At 36.0% G+C, this 26,161-nt stretch overlaps 2 protein-coding genes and 1 long non-coding RNA gene across 4 annotated transcripts in view; 2 read left to right on the forward strand and 1 right to left on the reverse strand.

The window, feature by feature from the left end:
* The first annotated feature begins 1,841 nt into the window (after positions 1 to 1,841).
* psmc5 (proteasome 26S subunit, ATPase 5) lies at positions 1,842 to 6,082 on the forward strand. The gene is made up of 12 exons (XM_055176406.2): positions 1,842 to 1,928; positions 2,431 to 2,502; positions 2,614 to 2,683; positions 2,798 to 2,895; positions 2,992 to 3,048; positions 4,156 to 4,386; positions 4,466 to 4,592; positions 4,855 to 5,045; positions 5,126 to 5,224; positions 5,329 to 5,439; positions 5,770 to 5,856; positions 5,938 to 6,082. The coding sequence occupies exons 1-12, from the start codon at positions 1,845 to 1,847 to the stop codon at positions 5,989 to 5,991; spliced, it is 1,281 nt and encodes a 426-aa protein (XP_055032381.2). The 5' UTR covers positions 1,842 to 1,844; the 3' UTR covers positions 5,992 to 6,082.
* A 3,106-nt stretch (positions 6,083 to 9,188) lies between these two features.
* On the forward strand, positions 9,189 to 13,885 carry LOC141363698 (uncharacterized). The gene is made up of 4 exons (XR_012369215.1): positions 9,189 to 9,307; positions 12,394 to 12,440; positions 12,530 to 12,767; positions 12,851 to 13,885. It is a non-coding gene; the product is annotated as an uncharacterized lncRNA (long non-coding RNA).
* Positions 13,886 to 18,350: 4,465 nt separating this feature from the next.
* The window catches only part of mpp2b (MAGUK p55 scaffold protein 2b), a 61,586-nt gene continuing 53,775 nt past the window's right edge, over positions 18,351 to 26,161 (reverse strand). For both annotated transcript variants that reach the window (XM_073866669.1, XM_073866668.1), the window contains exons 11-13: positions 24,922 to 25,124; positions 19,431 to 19,559; positions 18,351 to 18,873 (exon numbers count right to left, since the gene is read on the reverse strand). In XM_073866669.1, the coding sequence (XP_073722770.1) occupies positions 18,697 to 18,873; positions 19,431 to 19,559; positions 24,922 to 25,124 (509 nt within the window). In that variant the 3' untranslated portion in view covers positions 18,351 to 18,696. The remainder of the gene's footprint in view (positions 18,874 to 19,430; positions 19,560 to 24,921; positions 25,125 to 26,161) is intronic.

Here is a 26,161-nt window from a genome sequence, read left to right on the forward strand (position 1 = left end):
AAGGAATTAAGTATGAACAGGACCATTTTAGTATCAGTCTTTGTCACACATTACAAACACTTAAAATTCAAAAGTATGATTTTAAACACAATTTTTAACATTTTTGTTTTAACAAATGTTGCACAAAAACTGTTGCAACTTTTTACATTTTAATTCAACATGTTTTTTAACATACCTATGTTAGAAACATCCTAAATTAACAATTTAATATTGCTGTGAAATGAAATGAGTCTTTTCTTTTTCTAAATAGGCTCATCTTTTGTTCTTGAGGCTCATTGTACAAATTCAAGAAATCACTGTTTATATGATGTGCACACATGTGTTTCTGACTTCTTGCATTTTATACAAATGGTGCCTATTTTGGTGTCATGTTTTGTGGGGCACAGCTGGCATCACCTGTTTTCACCTCTGGATTTTCTGTGGGTCTGAATTAATCTGCTTTACATAGTATTTCATATACATTGAAAATAGAAATGATAGTTCATTCACTTTTCTGTGTCTGAGGAAGTCTTTATCAGTACTGAAATAGTGAGGAAAAGCTCACTTTTCCATTTCCAGGGTAGTAAAACACCAACATATACGCAATAAATGTATTTAATTTGTGTCTAATCAGTTGCCTTGGAACAAACAAATATGGGTCAAATTGACCCGCGAACATCAAAATCGTAACAAAAATCATTATTTGTGCTAAAAAAAACCACTTCAAAACACATCAGTGTATCCTAACTTTGCATGCATGTTCATGGCCCTAAATTAGAAAAAGTGACAAAATGTCTGGAAGATTACAGTAACTTAAGTAGTATTTCATATACATTGTAAATAGAAATAATAGCTCACTTTTACCATCTATGTCTGTAAAAGTCTTTTTCAGTACTCAAAAGAGTGAGGAGAAGCATTTTTACCCCCATTTCAGGATAGTAAAACACCAATATAGCAACAAACACTAAAAATATATATTTAATTTAGGTCTATACAGTTGCTTTGGAACAAAACAAAATGCGGGTCAAATTGACCCTCAAACCTTAAAATCGTTACAAAATTATTTTGGTACACTTCAAAACATATAAGCATGTGCAAACTTTGCATGCATGTTCATGGCCATAAATGAGAAAAAGTCACAAAATTTCAAAAATAAAATCACCGGTTAACTGGTTTATCTGACAGCTTAAAAATTTAAACGGGTCAAATTGACCCGGAACATAATATGAGGGTGATAATGAATTACCAATACAGTTTTTCAACTTGCAACTTTTTATAATAATATCTTTGCGGTTCAAATATTGATATAGAAAATAAGATTTGAGATACCATAAATAAAAATTGAAAGAAATGCTGTCTTAGGGCTCTGGAATGGTGCTGGGGGTTATGACATTTAATAAAATACATTAATTTATCATAAATTATGTGTAATTAAATCTAAAAAAAAATAGGGTTCTAAACAACAAAATTATATTTTATAATTTAATATATTTTATTTAATTCAAATTCTAAGTAAGACTACAGATGAAAATTAGCCCTTGGCTAAATCCAGTGCAACATGAAATGGAAATGTTATGTTAAAAATTGTGCATGGTCCCATTATAAAAAAAGTTTGAAGGGATGCACCATACACATGGGGGTGGGGTCTGCGCGCCAAAAAGTTTGGGAACCACTGTAGAGAGCAAACCGTCGGCCAAACAGCAATCGTGTTGATGCATGTAAAACATGTTAGTCTGGTAATACCCGTCCTAACCTCACCTTTATTGAACACGAGGTGTAGTAAATGTCAAACACAAGTACGCATGTAGTACCGTTAGCAGTCGACTGGGAAGAGGGCGCCGGTGAGCAGAGCGCGCTGTCCGTCCATGCCCGAAGAACACAAAGCGGAAATACGCAACTCACCACCGGAAGTTTGTGTGTTTAAGATGGCGCTGGACGGTATGGAGCAAGTAAGTGATGTTTTTATTTTTGTGGAACCGTCAACAGTTACTTTATCGTTAGCCATTGCATTGTTTTAAGTCTTGCAAATAGTATTTATGTACCATGCTGTGATATTACTGTGGAGAAATGTACGACAGAATTAGAGATTTTAAAACGCGTTTTCTCGGAGCGCAGCGGAGTTTGCTGTCTCATTGTCACAGTGACGTGAATAAGCACTGATCATGACAGGGGAAATCACAAATAATAACAGATCAGAGATCTTTGATCATAACACAAGAAATCTGTCATCTCTAATAGGAATGTCTGAAATATCTAATAGAAATCTTAACTTCATACGTGATCATAACATAGAAACCTGATCATAACATGAGCGATTTCATTGAAGAAACGATGACATTACTTCATCTAACATTACCATTTTTACTGATTGTAAATGTAAAATTTCGCTTATTTTTTCTAGATAATTTAAGTTAGCAGGTTTATTATCACTGTGGTCTTCTGGTTTTGCAGATGGACATTGAGGACAGTAAAGGAGGCTCTGGCCTTCGACAGTATTACCTATCTAAAATTGAAGAGCTTCAGGTAAAAATGACGAAATATCTTAGATTATTGACACACACTGTAAGCTTTGTAATGCATGTAAAATACTGTGTGTCTGTGACATATCTGAATGTGCTTTGTTTTCTCCCTCAGTTGACTGTAAATGATAAGAGTCAAAATCTCAGACGTCTGCAGGCTCAACGAAATGAGTTAAACGCCAAGGGTACGACATAGCAATTTATTTAATATTATTGTTTTGACACCTTCTGTAATGTTATTCTTAATATGGCAGTGCGAAGATATATGATAATAGTGTGACTTTTATTTTGAATTGTAGTGCGCCTCCTGCGTGAGGAGCTGCAGTTATTACAGGAGCAGGGCTCTTATGTAGGAGAGGTTGTGAGAGCTATGGACAAGAAGAAAGTTCTGGTCAAGGTTTGGCGACCATTATTTCTTGCTTATCTGATGTTATGAAGATCAATTCCAGGATTGTTTTCATACATGTGTTGGTTTTGTTTGTATTTTTTACAGGTGCATCCTGAAGGAAAGTTTGTGGTGGATGTTGATAAGAACATTGATATTAATGATGTAAGTTAGTTTTTTTCTGTTTTGTGTATATTATCAGTATAAGTCGCAATGAAATGGAAACAAAAAACTGAAATTTGATTTGGAATATTATTTTTTACAAATTCATGTGCTCTCATAATCTTTAATCAAAATGCAAATCCTAATGCATATAATCTAATTTATACTTCTGTGTCAGACCTGCGCCGTACAGACATATTAAAGGAATAGTCTACTCATTTTCAATATTAAACTATGTTATTACCTTAACTAAGAATTGTTGATACATCCCTCTATCATCTGTGTGCGTGCACGTAAGCGCTGGAGCGCGCTGCGACGCTTCGATAGCATTTAGCTTAGCCGCATTCATTCAATGGTACCATTTAGAGATAAAGTTAGAAGTGACCAAACACATCAACGTTTTTCCTATTTAAGACGAGTAGTTATACGAGCAAGTTTGGTGGTACACAATAAAACGTAGCGCTTCTCTAAGCGGATTTAAAAGAGGAACTATATTTTATGGCGTGATGGCACTTTTGGGAGTACTTCGACTCGCCTGAAAAGTCCGCTCCCCTTCTCACTCTCATAATGGGAGAGGGAGGGTGTTACTGCGCCGAGTCGAGGTGCTCCCGAGAGTGCTATTACGCCATAAAATATAGTTCCTCTTTTAAATCCACTTAGAAAAGCGCTACGTTTTATTTTCTACCACCAAACTTGCCCGTATAACTACTCGTCTTAAATAGGAAAAACGTTGATGTGTTTGGTCACTTCTAGCTTTATCTCTAAATGGTGGCATTGAATGAATGGGGCTAAGCTAAATGCTATCGAAGCGTCGCAGCACGCTCCAGCGCTTACGTGCACGCACACAGATGATAGAGGGATGTATCAACAATTCTTAGTTAAGGTAATAACATATTTTAATATTGAAAATGAGTAGACTATTCCTTTAAAGTACTCGCGATGCACATAGATTTGACTTGTTCTGTAATTTTTGGACACACTTGCAACTAAATAGCAACCATTCACAATAGTTCATCATTGTGTCAGCGTGTTTTTCATAGGCAAGCACCCCTCACAAAAGTTCGACATGTGTTTATTAGGATGTGTATGACCTTAATCCTTATCTTCCAGGTTACTCCAAACTGTCGCGTAGCTCTTAGAAACGACAGCTATACGCTTCACAAAATCCTGCCAAACAAAGTGGACCCATTGGTCTCCCTGATGATGGTGGAAAAAGTGCCAGATTCAACATACGAGATGATCGGAGGACTGGATAAACAGATCAAGGAGATCAAGGAAGTGATTGAACTTCCGGTCAAGCATCCAGAACTGTTTGAAGCTCTTGGAATTGCGCAGCCTAAGGTGATTGACAGGTCCGTAAAGATGACGGTGCATTATGTTTACCTATGTTGTCTAAATGTATGTGTGTTTTGGTTGGCAGGGTGTGCTGCTCTATGGACCTCCTGGCACAGGAAAGACCCTGTTGGCGAGAGCTGTAGCCCACCACACAGACTGCACCTTCATCAGAGTGTCTGGGTCAGAGCTGGTGCAGAAGTTTATTGGAGAAGGTTGGTCCTCTTTCAAACACTTATAAAACATAATGGAATAATTTGCCTGACGTCACTACAAGAGCAAGCTCCTGATTGGTTAACGCAGTGCGAATATCCGCCAAAGTTCACATTTTTGCACCGCCTCATTCACGCAAATCGAGTTGCAAGATAGCGTCTTTGCATTGACTTAACATGTAAATCACTTGCGCTTATCGCTTCATTTGCGTCTGGTATGAACACGCCATTTTTGTCCTTACATATTCTCTGTGTGTGATTGCAGGAGCTCGTATGGTGCGTGAGCTCTTCGTCATGGCCAGGGAGCACGCGCCCTCCATCATTTTCATGGATGAGATCGACTCCATCGGCTCGTCCCGTCTGGAGGGAGGATCAGGAGGAGACAGTGAGGTGCAGAGGACCATGCTGGAACTCCTCAATCAGCTGGATGGATTCGAGGCCACCAAAAACATCAAAGTGAGATATGAGCATCTATCTGTCAGTTGTGTGCCAATAATTAACTTTGAAGTTAATGTATATATGCTTGTTTCTCTCAGGTTATCATGGCCACAAACCGTATTGACATTCTAGACTCTGCCCTCCTCCGACCAGGCCGCATTGACAGGAAGATCGAGTTCCCCCCTCCCAATGAAGAGGTCATTTCCAGCATTGTTTTTAACGCCTGCTGTTCAGAGGCGTCGTATTTTTGAGTGATGTCATAGCTATAAGCAACCTTATAAATGTGCGTTGTTTGTTTCAGGCCCGCTTGGACATTTTAAAGATTCACTCGCGTAAAATGAACCTGACACGAGGCATTAACCTGCGTAAGATTGCTGAATTGATGCCAGGAGCGTCTGGTGCAGAGGTCAAGGTAGGGCATTGCTGGCTGAACTTGATTGTGAATTAAATTTGTAATTATTTAGCTCGTTTTGCTAATATACACCAGAGCACAAATATGAATCTACGACCAAACAGTATAAACAAAATCAGCAGCAGGGTGAAAATGACCACATTTACCATAAAATTTACATTCACCCTGTTAAAGTATAAGTAGTTCGGTTATGTTCAAAAGAAAGCACATGAACTGTATGAACTGTGCCTAAGATGCCAAAGACTTGCGTTTCAGTTTTGTAAAGGAGGAGTGCATATATGTACAGTTTTAGCGTGATTGGTTGTTGTTTTATTTGTGCTTGTCTGACAGGGTGTCTGCACAGAGGCGGGCATGTACGCACTAAGAGAGAGAAGAGTCCATGTAACCCAAGAAGATTTTGAGATGGCCGTAGCAAAGGTATTAGGAAATGGATTTTACTGTTAGTGCAATGTTGTTTTTATGTTTATCACTAACTTAAAATACATTTTCTATTCACAGGTGATGCAGAAAGACAGTGAGAAAAACATGTCTATCAAGAAACTCTGGAAATAGATGTTCGAATCAGTGATTTGCTTTTTTTTGTCTTGAAGTCGCTTTATTGTCATCATCCATATGTATTCAAAATAAATTCTTTCCCACTTGATGATTTCTCAAAGTAGTATTTTTTACAGTTTCATTACATGTACAGTTGTAATTTCACTCTCCTTTGAGACCATAACTGCACACCTTGTCATTAAATGTATGTGTTTTGAAATGAGGATAAGTGAAATTTACTTTTTATACATATAAACAAAGTAATGGCTTCATTTGATGATGAAGTGAAAATGCAAATGAATGGGTGAAAATATAACACACAGAACAATTTTAAACATTTTTAATGCAATGAAAGCAAAATGAATTGGTATAATGTAGCTGTAAACTGACACTTTTTAAGGCTTAAACCATGGTTAGTGTAGAAAAAATAGTTTAACTATGGTTAGTGTAGTAAAAAAAAACATGGTTTTGCTAATAGAAAAAATAAAACACTACACTTTTACCACAAAAAACATGGTTAATTTTTGTAAGGGATTCGGTTTAAGGTGGGGAGCTCTGCAGTGATATAAATTGTTTTATACAGTAAACATTTTATAGAATAAAAAATAAAATAAACAGTGATTACTTTAATACCTACCAATTAGTAGGCTACAAACTGCATATTTGTAATGGCTTTATTTTATTTATTTTTATTAAATTTGTTTTACCAAAAAATATTCACTACATTCTAAAGCATATAATCATACTGTGTATTCCTTTTATATTGCATATTAAAATTGATTTAATACCTAATTACATAAATATTGTGTAGTTTTACTTTCTTGAGTAAAAGTAAAAAAATTTCTAGATGTTTAATGTACTTGCATATTAAATTTAAACCAAAAACTTGAAATTATGAAATGTAGTGCAGTAAAAATTATGATAATATGCTTTGGAATGTATGTTTTCCAAAGCAAAACACTAATAAAATACGAGTACTTAAAAATGTACTTTTATGTAGTAAGTAAAAATACTTAAGTACTATACACATCGTACATTTTTACTATTTTTACTATTACTCTTATTTAGTCTGTTTTGGATTGATACTTTAAGATTTTGGCCCAGTTGTTTAAAAAAATGGTAACGTACACAAATAAAAGTGTAGCGCCCTCTAGAGGATTTACAGGAACGCTAAAATGTGCACTATACACTATATACTTATTCTTGGTAACTATGAGTATTACTGTAACTAAGTATTTTGTAGTACTTCATTATTAAAGTAATAGTTCACCCAGAAATGAAAATTTTACCATAATTTAATTTCTTTAAAATGCTAAATTTAAATATTACAACAAACAGAGCATCAAACATTATGAAAATATCACAGAAAGCTGAGGAGCAGCATGCAATTAAAGTTTACAGTGAGCAAATCTTTCAATACTACAGTATAATTAGCTTTATATAAAAACATCCAAGAAACATCTGACAAAATAGCCAAAACAATATGAGGGGTGTTAAGGGGCAGTTCACTAAAGATGGTCTTTATCCACGGCAAACCGCTTCTTGGGTCTATTGGTTTTATTTCCTACACAGAAATTCCTTTTGAAAAGTTAACTCTTAAAAGTCCCTCATAATTCTTACAAAGAGAACCAACAATCTCAGAAAAATATCACGATTTCAACACATGCTTTAAAAAAAGATTTACACTCACCTAAAGGATTATTAAGAAGACCATACTAATACTGTGTTTGACCCCCTTTCACCTTCAGAACTGCCTTAATTCTACGTGGCATTGATTCGACAAGGTGCTGAAAGCATTCGTTAGAAATGTTGGCCCATATTGATAGGATAGCATCTTGCATTTGATGGAGATTTGTGGGATGCACATCCAGATCACGAAGCTCCCGTTCCACCACATCCCAAAGATGCTCTATTGGGTTGAGATCTGGTGACTGTGGTGGCCATTTTAGTACAGTGAACTCATTGTCATGTTCAAGAAACCAATTTAAAATTATTCGGGCTTTGTGACATGGTGCATTATCCTGCTGGAAGTAGCCATCAGATGATGTGTACATGGTGGTCATAAAGGGATGGACATGATCAGAAACAATGCTCAGGTAGGCTGTGGCATTTAAATGATGCCCAGTTGGCACTAAAGGGCCTAAAGTGTGTCAAGAAAACATCCCCCACCCCATTACACCACCACTACCAGCCTCAACAGTTGTAACAAGGCATGATGGATCCATGTTCTCATTCTGTTTACACCAAATTCTGACTCTACCATCTGAATGCCTCAACAAAAATCGAGACTAGGCAACATTTTTCCAGTCTTTAACTGTCCAATTTTGGTGAGCTTGTGCAAATTGTAGCCTCTTTTTCCTATTTGTAGTGAAGATGAGTGGTCTCCGGTGGGGTCTTTTGCCGTTGTAGCCCATCCGCCTCAAGGTTGTGTGTGTTGTGGCTTCACAAATGCTTTGCTGCATACCTCGGTTGTAACGAGTGCTTATTTGAGTCAAAGTTGCTCTTCTATCAGCTTGAATCAGTCGGCCCATTCTCCTCTGACCTCTAGCATCAACAAGGCATTTTCACCCACAGGACTGCCTCATACTGGATGTTTTTCCCTTTTCACACCATTCTTTGTTAACCCTAGAAATGGTTGTGCGTGAAAATCCCAGTAACTGAGCAGATTGTGAAATACTCAGACCGGCTCGTCTGGCACCAACAACCATGCCACGCTTAAAATTGCTTAAATCACCTTTCTTTGTTAAAGAAATTCCACCTGACAGTCAAAATAAGAAACAGATACAATAAAATAAAGAACTTAACGATTGTGGAGATTATGATTTTTAAAATATGTTTAAAATAAATGAAAGTTTGCGTTGTTTGATCATGAACTCTCCCTACAAGCCAATAACACCAACTATTTTTATTTTTAGTCACACATTTTAAAGTGATATTTCAAACTTTAATAAAATTCAGGTAAAATATATATCTAATGTTTTGAAAAACACACCATGTATTGTGTGTGTAAATGAATTACTAAAAGACACACCTACAGTCATTCTTTACTATCTTACATTTACATTGAATTTTAATCATAATTATGCCTCTTATTTGCCACCAATTTGTATCAGATTTAGAAATTGAAGTAAAATATAAAATGCACACGTCACTAAACACAGAATGATACACAAACCCAATGTTTACAAACCCAGCCCAATAACTATCGCAAATAAGAGTCCCGCTCAAAGTCCTTCACAGCATGTCAGTGAGAGGTTACAGTAGCTGTTACAGTATTACATATATGACGGTGACTTCCATTTTCTTTGGGTTTCAGTGAGATCACAGAAGAACTGTAAGTACTGATGTTTATTATTTATACGGACAAAATTGTAGATATGACAAATAACTTCAATTTATAAAGGATTCAGGCCGAATGTAACAGCAGTGGGATTAAGCACACATTGTCGTATGACTGCTTTTAGTAACAAAACATTTGTGACCCTGTTCAGGCTAAAGTTTCACAATCTAATTTTGAGATAAGGAACATTAAAGTTTGATTTCACATTGATTTCAATCTTTGACATGATCTTACTCAGTCAATATTAAAAATATCAAGATTATATGTTCACAGCATGTTCTGTATGGTTTTATGTAACAGTAAATCACAAAAAAAATTACTTTAGCCGTGTTTTTACAGAAATATTTACTGACAGATGGATCAATGTATGCTTGCTTAGAAATAAAAAACGTCTATTATGTTAATTCATAAATGTTTAAAATCTGTGGTGTGACATCAAGTTAAAATTATATATTTTTCTGTAACCTTAAATACATGTGACCACACACATATGAATTAATATTTATAAAAAAAGGAAATATTTTATATTTCATGAATGTTATTAATCATGTTTAGTTTTTTTGTGTGTTTATTCTATATAAAATGTGCACTTTACCATGTGATAAAAAAGTTAAATTATAGAAATCTCTAACAGGCACTGTAAAAAAATTTGCTGTAATTATGCAGCTGGTTGCCAGTAACTTACTGTAGAAGATAAAGTCTAAAAATGTTTCATGTTCATTTAACTTTGAACAAAATGTTGCCAGTAAATAACATAAATGTAAAATCTACGGTAAGTTACTGGCAGCTAGTTGCATAATTACAGCAAATTTTTTTACAGTGCCTGTTAGAGATTTACCCAGTAATACTGTAATTTCTACAGAAATTTTTGACAGTGTAGTTATGCAGCTGTTTGCCAGTAACTTACTGTAGATTTAAATGTATGTTATTTACTTAGAACATTTTGTATAAATTTAAATGAACATTAAACATTAACAAGTATTTTTCTTTACAGAATAAAAATAATAAAATTAAAATAACAGCCTCATACAAAGCATTCTGAGAACCATAAATCCTCATCAACCTTTTTTATTTTGTTTTCTTCAGATTTTGGTTCCTGCCTTGCATGAGGCTGTTATTTTAGTTTTTTTCTGTAAAGATAAAGTCTTGTTAATGTTTAATATTCATTTAACTTTGAACAAACTGTTGCCAGCAAATAACATACATTTTGATCTACAGTAAGTTACTGGCAAACAGCGATTGTCATTTCTACAGGCTTTTTTTACTGTAAGACAGTAACAGGTCTTTTATGAGTTTGTTTGTTTGTTTTTGCAGATGTAGATAATTCTGTTTTTTAATAATAGCCAAAAGATCATAAACACCACCTTAAAATATTTGGAATGTTTATGTCATGAATTTTCTTGGGGGGCCGTGAAGGGATGTTGTGTCTTTTTGACCCAACAGTGGGCTGAAAATGACCCAGGATGTACAGTTGCAATCAGAAATATTCAACCCCCTTACCTCAAAATACATTATAGTGATGTTGATAAAAGATAATGAAAATCAATGAGAAAAAAACCTTGTGAAATAACAAAAATATTTACTGATACATACAAGTTATTTTGACAACAGAAGTTGACTTAACTTAAATTATAACTCTTGTAACACATGAGCATGTGCATTATTCAACCCCCAGCTTCAGTACCTTGTGGAGTGTCCTATATTTTTTATAACTTCTAACAAACGGTTTCGATAAGTGCTGACAAGCTTCTTACACCTATCGATTGGAATCTTTGCCCATTCTTCACATGCAAAAGTCTGTAACTCATTGATGATTGATGGCTTCCGTGCTGCAACTGCCTACTTCAAAACCCACCAAAGATTTTCAATTGGATTTAAATCTGGTGACTGAGAAGGCCGCTCCAGCATCGTTTCCCCAACCAAGCTTTAGTTGATTTGGAGGTGTGCTTGGGATCATTGTCTTGCTGGAAGATCCAATGTTCACCAAGGTTTAATTTGTCAACAGAAGGCATCACGTTCTTCTTTAAAATGGCCTGGTATTTCTGTGAATCCATGATGCCAGGTACACAATCAAGATTGCCAGTTCCTGCAGCAGAAAAACAGCCCCACATCATCAATGACCCACCACCATGCTTGACCGTGGGGATGGTATATTTTTGGTCATAAGCCTGACCTTTTGCACGTCAGACGTACCGCTGGGCCATATGTCCTAAAAGTTCCAGTTTGGTTTCATCAGTCCATAGAACTCTGTAGTTTTTTCCAAATTCCTCCTGGCATATTCTAGTCGACTCCTGATGTTCCTTGAGGTCAAGAGTGGAGTGCGTCTTGGGATCCGGCCATGAAGTCCTTGCTTATTCAGTGCACGTCTTATAGTTGCCACTGAAGCACTTGTACCAGCCTTCATCAGGTCATCCTGTAGCTGTCTTGCAGTCACACGCGGGTTTTTCTTAGCTGTCCTGACTAAGTTGCTAAGGGCCCTTGATGAAATTGTGGCCTTTCTTCCACGGCCAGGCAGGTTTGCACCTGTTCCATAAGTTTTAAACTTCCTTATAATGCTCCCAATGGTGTCTCTTGGAATGTTAAATATTTTGGAAATCTTCTTATACCCAAGGCCCTTCAGATGTGATGAAATAATCTCCTCTCTTAGCTTTTGTGGAAGCTCCTTTGTCTTTCCCATGATTGCAACTCACCTTGAAAACCTTGATGGTTGGGGTTTATATATGCATCACAGCTGAAGCAAATGAAGGATCGTTATAGAGTTCCTAAAGGCTTAATGATGTTTCAGCTCCACTTCAGGCCATAAAAACTGTCAGAAAGCTTTAAAAATAACAATATTATATAGGGGTTGAATAATTGTGACATGGCTATCTTAACAAAATATACTATTACACACAAATACTACATCATACATTTTCTGTGTTGATTTTATGCATCACTTAGCTCATAAAAACCTCATCCAAAGCAGAATCCCACACTTTGACAAGATTTTTATTTATAAATCCTTAAAACTCTTTAGGGGTTGAATATTTCTGATTGCAACTGTATATATTAAAGATCTTTTTGATTTTTTTTCTCTGCAGACATCACAGATAGATTTCATGGCTGATTATATCTATTACTATATCCAGTAAGAACAACATAATATACATTTCAAAACAGAAAGTACATATATATTAAATACGTTTGATACTAAATGCTGTTTCTCTCACGATGTAGGACACTTTTATCGCCTCTCTTGGTTTTGGCTCTGTGTCTGTGTTTATTGAGGTACTGCTGCAAATTCTGCAGGGCAGATATGCTAGACATGAGCTCTGACTCTGACCCTGACCTGTCCATCAGTGATCGCGTCTTTGTTATTCCCATTGAAGAGAGAGATGAATCTGACTATGAGGAAGAAATTGACTACAGACCACCACCATATGATCTAGTGTGCCCTCCACCATCATATACAGAGGTAGGGATTTGTCGTCTGCTCCCTGTTTGTCTCTTCCTTCATCTGTCTTTCTTAACTGGGAAAAATCCTGTTTTTCTTCAGAGTTCGGCATGAAAAGAAATATTATTACTTTAAATACAAGTGGCGAGGCTTCTCACGGGTCAGTAGAGGTGCCACCTCCGCCCTATGCTCCACCCTTAGATGTGATGTCACAGACAGCCAACCATCAACAACAGCCACATCACAGCTGAATGTAGATTTTTGCAGGTTTTCTTACAATTTATCTAACAGAACAAATACCTTTCATTTGTTTACAATGTTATGTTTGTAATTGTGTAAGTTAAAGCTCAAACTTTGTAAACTACTGGGATTTTCCTTGAACAAACAAAAACGAAATCCCCTTTAAACAACTAAAGCACTTTACCAGAAGTAAAACATAGCCTACAGCGATCTGTCGCTGTCGTCTACGAGCGGTCTTGAAGTCTGGTCGAGGGAGGACATGAAATCTTATCAGAATGAGCCAATTAACCAAAGTCTGTAGAGATTTTCTTAAGTTTGTACGTCAGAGATAAAACTTATCTTATTAAGAAGATAAGATTGCTTATGTGAACCCTATCAAGAGGTGTCAGCTACTTTTATGTTATTCCAGTATTATGTGCATATATTTATAACTCAATAAATACATTGTCTTCATTATTTACAGTATGTGTGCATTAGTAGTCTGCATTTATCCAAAAAAAGTTGAATATTCTGACCCACACCCGTATTAATGATCTTTTTTTATACCAAAATGAAATGAACGTTTTTCATAAGTTATCATTTTTTAATTGTTATCATTCATTAAGTTATCATTCATTAAGTGACCTAATTTTTCTGTAGTGCGGTTGTAAAATGTGCGTTGTGAAAGCGCTATGGGCAAAATGTCAACCTTATCATAAAAAGTAAAGTTTTTACCCACAAGATATCTAAGATGTAAATATTTGGTAATTTAAAATTACAAAATCTCTATTAAAGTTTTTAAAGCATTTTTTCCCCATAATTAAGTAAGTGTTTTTGCAAATTTCAGAATTGTCACATCCATAACGTTGTTTCTTCCTCATAAATGCACTTATAAACCTTAAAATAAAATAAATATTGAATGTTCTTAGCCTTCCCTTTTCTATTTGTTAGGTGTTATTGCATCTGATTTTTGCATTTTAATTCACAGAAATCCTTCAAAGAATGTTGTCTCCCAAAAACTTGTCCTTTTTTGTCATATCCATAACGCATGCATGTTTCTCATCTAAAACACCTTGAAAGTTTGTAAATCTGGGGGAAAAAATTCAAGGCCCTGGGAAGTTTTTGAAAATATACATACATAGATACAGGTCATTGAAAGTGCTTAAATCTATTTTATGCAAGATGTTTTCTGGGAGAAAGACCCGGCCCTGGTGTAGTGTAGGATAATATCATAAAATTTTAGACTTTTTAAGCAAACGTGCTAAACTGTTCGCTTTAAATGCTTATATCTTCTGTATGCGAATGTTGATTTATACCAAAAGCTTTTTTGCATAGTTGTGTTTGACACATGAAAACGTTTTGTGTTACGTATGTAACTGTTGTTCCCTGAAAACGGAATGAGACGCTGCGTCTCCCTTGCCATACTTCCTGCATCCCTGTAACGCCTCTATGGCAAAGTTTCAGATAGTGATATACTTCCTGGCTCCCGCGTCACCCTGTCTTTGTCGTTAAGCCTCACCATTGATTGAATTTGATATACACATTCAGTCGCACTTACCCCTGGAGGCGTCCCCAAAGTGTCACAGTGACGCAGCGCGAGTTCCCTCAAAAGGGAGCTGTAACAATGTATCTTAAAAGGTAACACGATGTAACCTTGCTCTCACTTGAACTGTGTCCCCACATTTAGTCCTTGAATTTGAGGCTATTGAGCCTGGAAAGTCCTTGAATTTGAAGTTAACTAAGGTGTGGGAACCCTGTATAGACTGATATTTTTCTGATGTCTGAATCATCAGGGTTAAGGAAATAAACAAATGGCTCAATATATTGGTAAATGTGCATTATATGACAACTTGTGTTACAAGTTTTGACTGCAAATGTCACATCTGTAATGATTAATTGTCCAAATAAATAAAATTGAATCATATCAGCTATTAGACCAGAAGAACTCTCTATATGCCAAAATTATATAAAGAGAGTCTTTCAAGCAAAACTTCCCTTGATTTTAACAGTGAAGGTATACAGTGACTACTTCAAAAACCAGGTTTATTTCTGGGACCTGAATTGAAATGAAGATCTTCATCATAGCTTGTGTTTAGAGTTTATCTGAACCTGTAGAAATCAATACACTGTAAAATAAAAAAGATCTCATATCAACATATAGTTTTATGTTACTTTAACTTAACCAATTAAGTTAAACAATTCCAACTTGTTTTTCTAAGTTACGTCAGCTTATCACAAGTCAAAACATAGGTTGAATTGACTTGCATAATTAAGTTGTTTAAACTTCAGTGAAATGATATGAGTGTGTCTGTGTCATTTTGTGTGGTTGGACCCTTACAAAAAGGCAAACGTAACGGAAGCTCATATTATGCTGGAGGTCACATTGTTACAACAGTGGATGAAACAAAACGTATTTAACCCATTAATTGAAAGGCAGCAAGTTATTCAAATAAACAAAGAAACAGGTCAAATGCAAGTTAATCAGTATTAACTGTTTATGTACTGAGCTATTGTATAAAAGTAATATTCTGAATACCCTCACAGCTCTGATTACCAAATCACAACCTTCAACATGCTATGTTTTGTCTTCAAGATAACATGAACTGTACTGTAGCTCAACTGGTAGAGTATTGTGTTGACGGTGCAAGAGGTCATGGGTTCGATCCCAAAATGTATAGCTTAAATGCAATGTAAGTGGCTTTGGATCAAAATGTCTGGCAAATGAATACATGTAAGTTAATTGTTAAAGAAACTACTCCCTAAGTTGACTTAACAAGAGTATTTGTGACCATGCTGACAAAATGAGTCGGAATGAGCACATTTTTAAAAATGAGTTATTTATATTTTAACATTCTCTATTAAAAAACCTATAAAACGATGTTGACAGAGTCAGCAAAGTCATGTTTGGAGAAAAAATCGAGTTAAAGATTTTTGAGGGTTCAAAATCACTGCATTCATACCTTAAAATCACTGATAAAGCTAATACAAAACAATACTATAGTTTGTTCAAGAGTGCGACTGTGCATGCTTCAGATCTGTCAGTCAGTGTGAGGAAGATCATTTGCATATCTTATCGCTCTTCATAACTCTTTTAACATCAATCAGGTCCTGAACTTTATCTCTCTTAATAACTCTTTTAAAAAGCAAGTCCTGCACTTTATTTTCTAATTCCTGTATGTTCTACAACCGAAACCAAAATGTCATACATGCAAGTGGATGGAGACCAGTGGCGGCCGGTGAATAATTTTTTCGAGGGCGCTCGATGCGAAGTTCGTCACAACATGTATGTAGCCCGTCATGTGTGTGGTTCCTTTTTCAAAATGTCTTCTGCGCGTCGAGAGATCCTGTGTGCTTCACATGTCTTGTCAAAATAAGTGCCTGCTGCAGATGCGTCTATGATAAAAGAGACGCTCGCTTTGCCAGATACTCACATAATCTCATGCGTAATCAGAGTTTACTGTTAAGGGAGTGTCTTGCGTGTATTTTGTGAATGTGAGCGTCTCTTTTATCATAAACGGTTTTGACACGTGTGCATAAGGCACTTATTTTGACAAAACACGTGATGCACATGGTTCACATGACACATATTTTGAAAACACGAGCAACACACATGACAATCCGAACACTTATTTTGAATTTGTGCTCATCGGATGAGCAGTCACGAGCCGCCACTGATGGAGACACATCTTTGTATTAGATTAAGCCTTTAGGACGGAAAACGTACAAATAAAGATCATTTAAGATGTTTAACTCTTTCGCCGCCATTGACGAGTTAATATTTAACTGATAAATATGCCTTTCTGGATGAATTTCAAAGTGAAAGATGGCGCCAAACCGAATTTATCAAAAACGGAAGTTAAAAAGATTTAATGATTTATTTTAACTGCCTTTATGTTTGATAGTCATTCTGAGTCTGATCTCAAACATAAATTCCTTTACAAAAACGCAATTTTTTAAGCTTTTTGCTCAAAATGTTGTATTTTTGAAGAGAAATATCCATATTTCAGTAGTTAAATTAAGTGGAAAAAGTAAATATATAATGAAACGTTTTTTCCCCATTTTGTTTGTTTGTTTATTATTTGCTTGAAAGCAGATGGTGTGTTCTTTCATTTGATATATTTGTATGTTTTAATATTTATAGAAGATAATTTTTCCTGCAAGGAACTTTTGTTAAAATCACAAAAAATGCGAGTGAGCAACTCTTCTCAAAAAGGCTGGCGGCGAATGAGGTAATGACTATTAAGGGCATTGGGATTGATAGATGAGGGCTTAAAGTTTTTATTTTTATCAAACCTAAATTTAAAATCGGCATTTATACTAGGGATGCACGATATATCGGCCGACATATCATTATCGGCCGATAACTGCTTATTTTTTAATATCATCAGTTATCGGTCTGATAGCAAAATTAGGCCGATAAATGAAAGCCGATAAATGATGGATTATTTTGGTTTGTTGAACCACTTCACTTGCTCATTGCTGGCCATGTGAAGTTTTGATTGGTGCTTTCTGTGACATAGCACGAAGATGACACGTGTTGCGGGCTTAAGAAGAGTATGCTAGTCTAGCGCAAAGACAAGATGTCCGCGGTCTGGGAGTTTTTCATTGTGAAAATAATATGAATATTTATCGGCCTATATATATCGGTTATCGGCCCCCAAATATAAAGAGTTATCGGTATCGGCCAAAATTTCCATATCGGTGCATACCTAATTTATACTGTCTTTTGACTCTACACTCTACGCTAAATAGCACTAAAAGCTCGTAATCATAACGGAACCACCTTTAGTGATATACAGCATCTATAAAAACCTATAAAGAACTATCCAGGGGTGATATAGCACCACTATAGCACCAGATATGGTTCTATACAGCACAATAGGGTTCTACACAGGTACTTCATCGGTGCTATATGGCACTTAAAATGGTTCCCCTATGATTATGAGCCAGTGAAACACTTTTGGTGCTGTTTAGCACGATTTTTTTTTTTTTTTTTTGAGTGCTCAAAATGTAAAGGTATGCATTCTGACTCATTTTGCCAGCACGGGTCACATTTATTGTATCAACTTAAAAACATTCGTTGAGTTAATTTAATCGCAATATCACGTACTGAACATTTACCGCGAGAACTCCTGAAGTGGGAAACAGTCAAGCAGGTTGTAGGTGATGACCAGCTAATGTGGATTTAAACTGGACTATCATCACATGTGGTGTAGTAAATATTGGTTTAGATTGGTGTAATCATGTGACATGTATGATTTAAAAGTAAAGGTATTATTATGATTTATTTAACATGAATTAACTCCATGGGGTGGACAAATAGCCTATTTCACAGCGTGACATATCGTGTATAATAACACAAATCAATCACAACATGCACAAGAATATGACTTGGGTCTTTAATAAGCTAAACAATCCCTGTGAACCACAACATAATCATAGCATTTATACATCCAAGATGATTCTGAATATCTTCATTATAGTTTAGTATTCTACAGTATTTACTGACAACAGTTTCTATACAAATATACAGCCCTAAACGCACAGAACTAACAAACATACATACAGCATTGTACAGAAGAACTCTTTTAAAACAACTACAGATATCAGTTTCAGTTCTTTATAAAATAAAAACTAACTTTCTTTTATGTATTTGTGCAAAAATCTAAACAATAAGTATGTTGAGATAGGTCACAGCAATAAACTAAACTTCAGATGAATGAGAAACCTCTCAGAAGACCCAGCTGACAGGAACCCATTGATGATCTGTGTTCAGTCTGTCTAACGCTCTCCTGAGGTTTCGGTAAGCACCGTCAAGGTTATCATTCACAATGCTCAGGTCAAAATAGTGACTGTAGGCCCTGTGGATCCGTTCACTTTCATCCACTGTTCGTTTCAGCTCAGAGTCCTAAAGAAAGATAAGACATAAGACTTTTAAAAGTGTCTTTTAGTTATTATATTAGGAGGAAAAACATCATAGCTATTGCAGAAACAGGTTAAAGGTGACATAGAATGATTGAACGGGGTATTTATCCTTTAGTTTGTGTCTGTAATGCCTTAGAAGCTTCCTAAAAACCTCTCTCAGATAGCTCTATTAGGGTGGGGGATTTTAAACAAGTGGTTTTGCACCTGTTTGGCTCCCCCTACTGGCTTAACTTGCAATCTCAATACTAATTGGCTGACTTTGCTGCCACTCAAAAAATGTAGCCAATTATTTTAAAGTGAAGGGGCAGTTAGATGCCTGTGATGTCATGAGCATCAGTTTTTCAGATTGGGCTGTTTTCTGGCTGACATTTCTAAAAGAGGAATTTCTGAGACTGAGATGTTTAGCATGTTTAGCACTTTTTGTATGTTCGTGAATGCGGGTAGAATACAATTATTCAACAAAGACAAGGTAAAAATGTTTTTTCATTCTCTGTCCCCTTTAAAAGTCTATTAAATTAGTAAATTAAATTAAAGATTTACCGTCATCTGTTTAGTCACAACTCCGGCTTCAATGGCAGACCTATTCATTTCTTTAAGGACCTCAAAGTTTGGGGCTTCGATGAACACCACGTAAGGAAGAAACTCTGCTGTTCTTAGGACTTTCAGAGCCTGTAGGAGGAAAGCGTGCTTGTTACACAAACTCAAGCAAATTTGTTTGCTCAAAATTAGTTTACAACTTCATATATGACATTAAAAACCTATTCTCCAACCCATACAACTGTTTAGGTCATTTGTCCATTCCTCCAAATATGATGTATTTACTGAATTAGCATCTCTTCTGGCAGCAGGTGAAACTTAACATCGGATTTAAAGGGGGGGTATTTCATGCATTCTGATTTATTAACACTGTTTAAGAGTTGTTTCCTCATGCTAAACAAGTGCAAAGCGTCAAAAAAGCAGTTGAACGTGTTACAGAGTATTTCTGTGCCGAATGCACTTTACCAGGGTTCGACAAGTTTCTGAAAGTTTTTTTCGAATACTGGTCGTATCAGGGGTAAGCTATACGTATCACTTCTTTTGGTGGGCACTTCCCCTGGAAAACACGCCCACACGTCAATCAGCGGGAGAGCGAGAACAGAGGACGCTATGTTACAGGCATCACTTCACGCGACAGCTTTGTTTTTTATCAAGACTCAACTATGCCACGAAAGAAGAAGTGTGTTTTTGGATGTAAGGAGAAGTAAGCCAACATTATGAAAACAATGGATATAGTTTATTATCCGGGGTAGCTGCGTGTGTGTTTGTTTAACGCTGGAATTCATTGAAAAGTCCTAACTGGGTCATGAGTTGCATGCGGTAAGTAAAACTTCTGTGTTATGTTGGATAAGTGCATATTATATAAATGACACGAACAAGTAGTGAATCATAAGTTATCCAGTCAGTGTTGTATAAAGTGTTGACTCGTACTCGCTCCTCCCGCAGCTCGTAACTCCTCCTTCTGAATTTTTTGTATGTTATCGGTAAGAATCCGTAAAGCTGATCTGTCATTTATACATCTGATAAGACTAAAGACTCAGAGATATGAAGGATGTAATACTAGGTACTCTAGATCAACATCAGATACACAAAAACAGTGTGTGTTATGGACGCTTTAATAATATAATTTCCAAATGAAACCAGCAGGATTCATAGCATTAATATTACACATTACACTACACTATTCAGGCATTTTGAGAAAATAAGGAACTTATTTATTTATTATATAATATAAAAGACCATATACAAAATAATCTTTAATATTTTTTTAAAAGTACACATGAAGAGTTTGGTTCCAAAACCAGAAAATTTTCACAAATCTAATTTTTTGATTGTGCAATCTAATTAATATCAATCAAACTGCAGTTGGTTTGTTCTGATTTAAGCCTTCATAACTACAGAAATACAGCTAAGTAGCACAATAAACACAATAAAAACATAATAATAAACATGTTTTGACAAAAATTTAAAAAACAAAGTTATCTCGTTTTGGAACCAAACTCTTCAAGTATTCCATGTGTTCTAAGGTCAATCGATAGACTTTTATGAGAAACAGAAATAAAAAGTGATCACTATCTGCTGTAAATCCCAGATCCGGTGTACATTTGTTTAAAAACTGCTGCCAGAAGAAGCAATACGTCATCTTTGATTGTGAAATACCATTTGCTCTTGTGTTTCTCGGCAACCGAAATTATTCAGCCGAAAATAGCAAATGCAGCGAACATGCTGGTGAAAGCATTTTAAAGTGTCAGAGAAAGCCGCGAAAACATACAGCACTACAACTTTCATTTATCATTTAAAATCACACTGTAAAAAAATGTAAAAAATAAGCTTTTGCTTCATCCCGCTCCTTTTCGAACACATGAAGTAAAAGGATATTTTGTTTTTTATGTGGTAATGCAATTACTGTATGTTCAATTATTGTATTTTCATATTTTATTTTATTTTTGTTATTTTTATTTTATATATATATTTTTTTGTTGTTCGAAATAAAAAATAAAGAAAGACAGTGTTACTTTCAGCTGTTTGCCAGTAACTTACTGTAGATTTAAATTTATGTTATTTACTGGCAACATTTTGTTCAAAGTTAAATGAACATTAAACATTAACAAGTCTTTGTCTTTATAGAGTAAAACTTAAATAACAGCATCATGCAAAGCATTCTGGAAACCAAAATCTAAAGCAAAAAACAGAAAAATGTTGATGATGATGATGATTTCTGGGTCCCAGAATGCTTTGCATGAGGTTGTATAGTTTTATTCTGTAAAGATAAAGACTTGTTAATAAGTAATATTTATCTAACTTTGAACAAACTCTTGCCAGTAAATAACATAACTTCAAATCTACAGTAAGTTACTGGCAAACAGCTGCTAGTAACACTGTAATTTCTATGTAATTTTTTTACAAGACATCCTAAACACCATGCAGCGTATGAGAAAGACACTGCGGCGGCGATCCTGGGTATCCACAAGCACAGAAAACGAGAGACTTTAGCTTTTCATCTCATGTTAAAAAGCACAAAGAACGTCAGCGGTATGTAATAAAAACTTCATAGAACCAGTAAAGGCCTACAATGACAAACACACTTAAATTAAACCAGAAATTAAACGTTAAATAAACAAAAGCTTTTTGTTAGACCGCTTGTTCCTCTGTCATGCTTTGGTCAATCTTGTCACCGTCTTTCTCTCTTTTACTCCTCATGCTTGACCATGCATGCAGGCGCTACATAAGCGTTGCTGCAAGTTTCTTAAGGCGAAGTAATAAATAAATGATTTGCCTTTTGCACAGAAATAGAAGATCGGATTAAAATCCGTTTAGCCAAGACTCCTTTATGTGGTCGAATGTAAATGAAACAGTTTTAACAAGTCAGATATATATGTAATTAGAGTGACCAGGAAGGTGTAAAAGGCCCTATAATAACAGTTGGAATGTTAAAAAAAATAATTGTTAAATAATGTGAAATAAAAATAGTAAAAAGTACATTTATGCAATGGTGAGAAAATTGGCAAAATAATAAGAAAAATTGTTTGGTTGTAACGTAACCGCAGGTGGTAATAAGCTGCTGCCGCTAGAGGGCGTTTATCTCTAAAACGTAGCTTTAGGTTGTAATAAGCTGCTTGCACAAATGACTTATGGGGTCTTTTTAAGCTCAACATTAAAGAACAATTCCTAATACAACAGAAAATAATACTGACTTTATTTGTGTGTACAGTAATGCACTTGCAATAAAAGTCTATGGGGCAATATGATGTTTATTTAAAGGAACACGCCCAGATTTTGGGAATTTAGCTTATTCACCGTATCCCCCAGAGTTAGATAAATCCATACTAGGGTTGCCAACTTTTAAGCCTAATTTATTTGTCCCGTACGGGACGTGTCGCGTCCCGTTTTTTGACTGCTACGCTTGATCTAACCAGTGACTGATAAAACAGGCTTCAACTTCATGTGGCGCCACAATGACAAGCAGATAACATCAAAATCCCGCGAGAGGGATTCGAGAAATCCTACAGAAGCCACTAACGAAATGCTCTCGCGGTACTTTGATGTCATCCACTGTCAGTCCCTGCGGAGCCACAAGCAGCAGCAGTGCTGATCACGACACATTTTATCCAATCACAGATCCCCAGCACGAATGTACATGTTTAAGAGTGTCAAATAATACGATTTTATGTTAGTTTTTTTTATATAGTCTGTTACTTAGCTGTTTGTATAAGATCGGCATAGTTACAAAGTTTGGTCTCAATTCTGAAGGGATCGCTGATCCAGACCTGCCTAAAACGCATCAATCTGAAGGATTTAATCATTTTCAACTTCACTAGGACACTTCTGATTCACATACTGTAAGTGTGTTTTAATTTATGTTTTTGATGTTGACCCTGTAAGACCACATTTTATAGAATCTATCTTAGTTTAGTTTGTCACAAGATTAAAATGAAGGGGATAACGTTTTATTTACCTTTAGTGCGGGAGTCACAAGTGTTTTGTTTTAGACAGGTAACAAAGTTAACTTAATGGTTCAAAAGTAGGCTTACGTATTAAAAGTAGGCTACCTGCTGTAAATTAAGAAACTATTAAAGAGTAACTAAACCCTAAACCAACTTTTTTTAGGTAATGATCTGTAAGAATGATGCTTTATTAGTGCTGTTCATTGATTTTAGAAAGTTTTTTGACATTTGGATATAAAGTGTTTCAATACTGCAATATATGGTGTAAAAACGTCTGAGTGCTGCCCTCTTCAGGTTAAACGGTGGCTACTGCAGTTGAATTTTCCTATTGGATGTTGAGTCCAAAAAATGACTCGTGACGTAAGCAGATTCAAGCTCGCCACGCCCTTGTTACGATCTCACCACACACTTGGTACGAGCTTAGTTCGTCCCCTCTATCTCCATTGGGATCTGCCCACTTTTCTTGCATTTTTCAAATATTGCCAGTGGGCGGAGTCAGGCTCTGACCAGGGGTTTAGTTGCGCTTTAATAAACCTACCATGTATGTTCCCAGGGCTATTAATTAATATTTAATTAGGAGATTAGCTATCATTTTGACAAATGGCTTAAAAACTGTATACAAAACCATATATACGCACTGCTGCAACAGGCCACATTTTGTCCCGTATTTCAGAGTGAGAGAGTTGGCAACCCTAGTCCATACATACATTTCTCATCTCCGTGTGTGCTGTGACTCTGTCTGACGCAGCCCCCCGCTGGCTTGGCTTGGCACAAAGACTGGAGGTGGATGGCTCCAGCTAGCAAACTGCTCTCAATGAGTGACAAAATAATGACAAGCAAGCAGACGAAGCACTGCTACACGGGCGGAGTGATTTGCACAACTCTGACCGAACTCTCTGCTCCTCACCAAGGGGCTTCACGGGTGCTGCGAGCAAATCACTCCGCCCAGTAGCAGTGCTTCGTCTTCTGAGAATATAGTTCCCAGTATGTATACTGTTAAAAGATGGCTGTGTCTCATATCACCTTGTTATTTGTACACGGTGTGACTATACAAATCACAACACATAAATAGGAAAATGTTCGCGTTATTTTGTCACATATTGGGAGCAGTTTGCTAGCTGGAGCCATTTACTTCCAGTCTTTGTGCTAAGCTAAGATAGCGGTGGGTGCGTCAGACAGAGTTACAGCACGCACGGAGATGAGAAAGGTATGTATGGACTTATCTAACTCTGGAGGATACGCTGAATAAGCTAAATTCCCAAAATCTGGGCGTGTTCCTTTAAGCATTTGTATTCATTCTTCTGTACATAAATGTGTTTTTTAAACTGTAAATTTAGCTAAATTGCAAAAGTAACTGCTGTGGCTGGTGTTTACTCCTGTAAACTGTGTTAAATAGCACAATTTAGTAAGCAACTCTTTTCACATCAGTGTGTTACAGCATTTGTTTTATTAAAACTGTGTAGTTATTGCATAAAAAATTGCAATGCTGTACAGTAGCCTCGAGGACTTGCATGAATAAAAAAACATTTTTTTTGTTTATGAATGGTCACCTGTGGATTGACATCCAGAATGCAGATCTTCCCAGAGTCCACAACCTCATGGATGGAGTCGATTTTGGTGCCATATAGATTTCCGTCATATTCTCCATGTTCAAGAAAACGTCCGCTTTTAATGTCTGCTTCCATCTGGCTGCGGGACATAAACAGATACATCTGGCCCTCCTTCTCATCCACCTTTGGTTTACGAGACGTGTCTGACCATAGGGACAAAAAAGGTGAACAGTTTTACATTAGCATGCCAAATAATCTGATTTATGAGTATACATGTGTACTGAAGCATGCAGAATGTGCATGTGTCATTAAAGGTGACACGTGTCATTTTTGTGTTATAATATTTTCTTCTATGAGAGTTTAATAAGCAAAGACATCTACAGTATAAGTTAGCCATTGGTAGGTTTATTTTGGCAGTCTATTAAACATCCCCACCCAGACTCTAAACAACCTACTCATCTCTAAAGAGTGAATCCCTTGGCAGCCATAGCTGTCAATATCAAGTGTGTCATCAGTTTTCAAGAAGTTTAAAGACACAATATGTATGATGTTTGTAATAAAATATCCAAAAAACACTTGCACAGTGTGATATGTTTCATGCAATGGTGTACATTATTCTAAGGTACCCAAGGATTTGTAAATCCAGAGAAATTCCTATTTTAAATAATGGCCTGTCCATTGTCGTTGTCGGCTATTAATGAAGTAATATCCCAGCCTGACCTCACGGAAATTCAGTATGAATGTTGTGCCAACACTACAGCTCACTTTCTAAGAGCAGAACAATAACACAAGCTTACGGGTTTTTGTCACTCATCAGACAAATGTTCAGCTGTGCACAACAATTACATTTGTATTGCAGAACAAAAATCTAAAGTCTGTAAGCAATTTTAACCACAGACCTCATTTTACCCAGAGATTGAAAAATAAAAAATTAATAATTTAAAAATTCCAATGAAAATCCATGAAATCACATTACATCAATATAAATCCTCAATAAAAGTAACAAATTTTAAAGGGATAGTTCACTTAAAGGTGAAGTTGATTCTGATTCGTTTGATTCTGATATGTTTGTGCATAAACAACATCTGCAAAGTTACAATGCAACAGGAGATATTTGCTTTAACAGAAATTGCTTCTAAAAAACTACAGCGAACGGCTGGATTGCCTACAACTAAGGGCGCACTCACATTATCCAAACCAAACCAAACCATGCCCCAGCGCGATTGTCACCCCTCCCTAC

Source organism: Misgurnus anguillicaudatus, chromosome 4 (assembly GCF_027580225.2).
Source record: "Misgurnus anguillicaudatus chromosome 4, ASM2758022v2, whole genome shotgun sequence".
In the NCBI taxonomy this organism is placed as follows: Eukaryota; Metazoa; Chordata; class Actinopteri; order Cypriniformes; family Cobitidae; genus Misgurnus; species Misgurnus anguillicaudatus.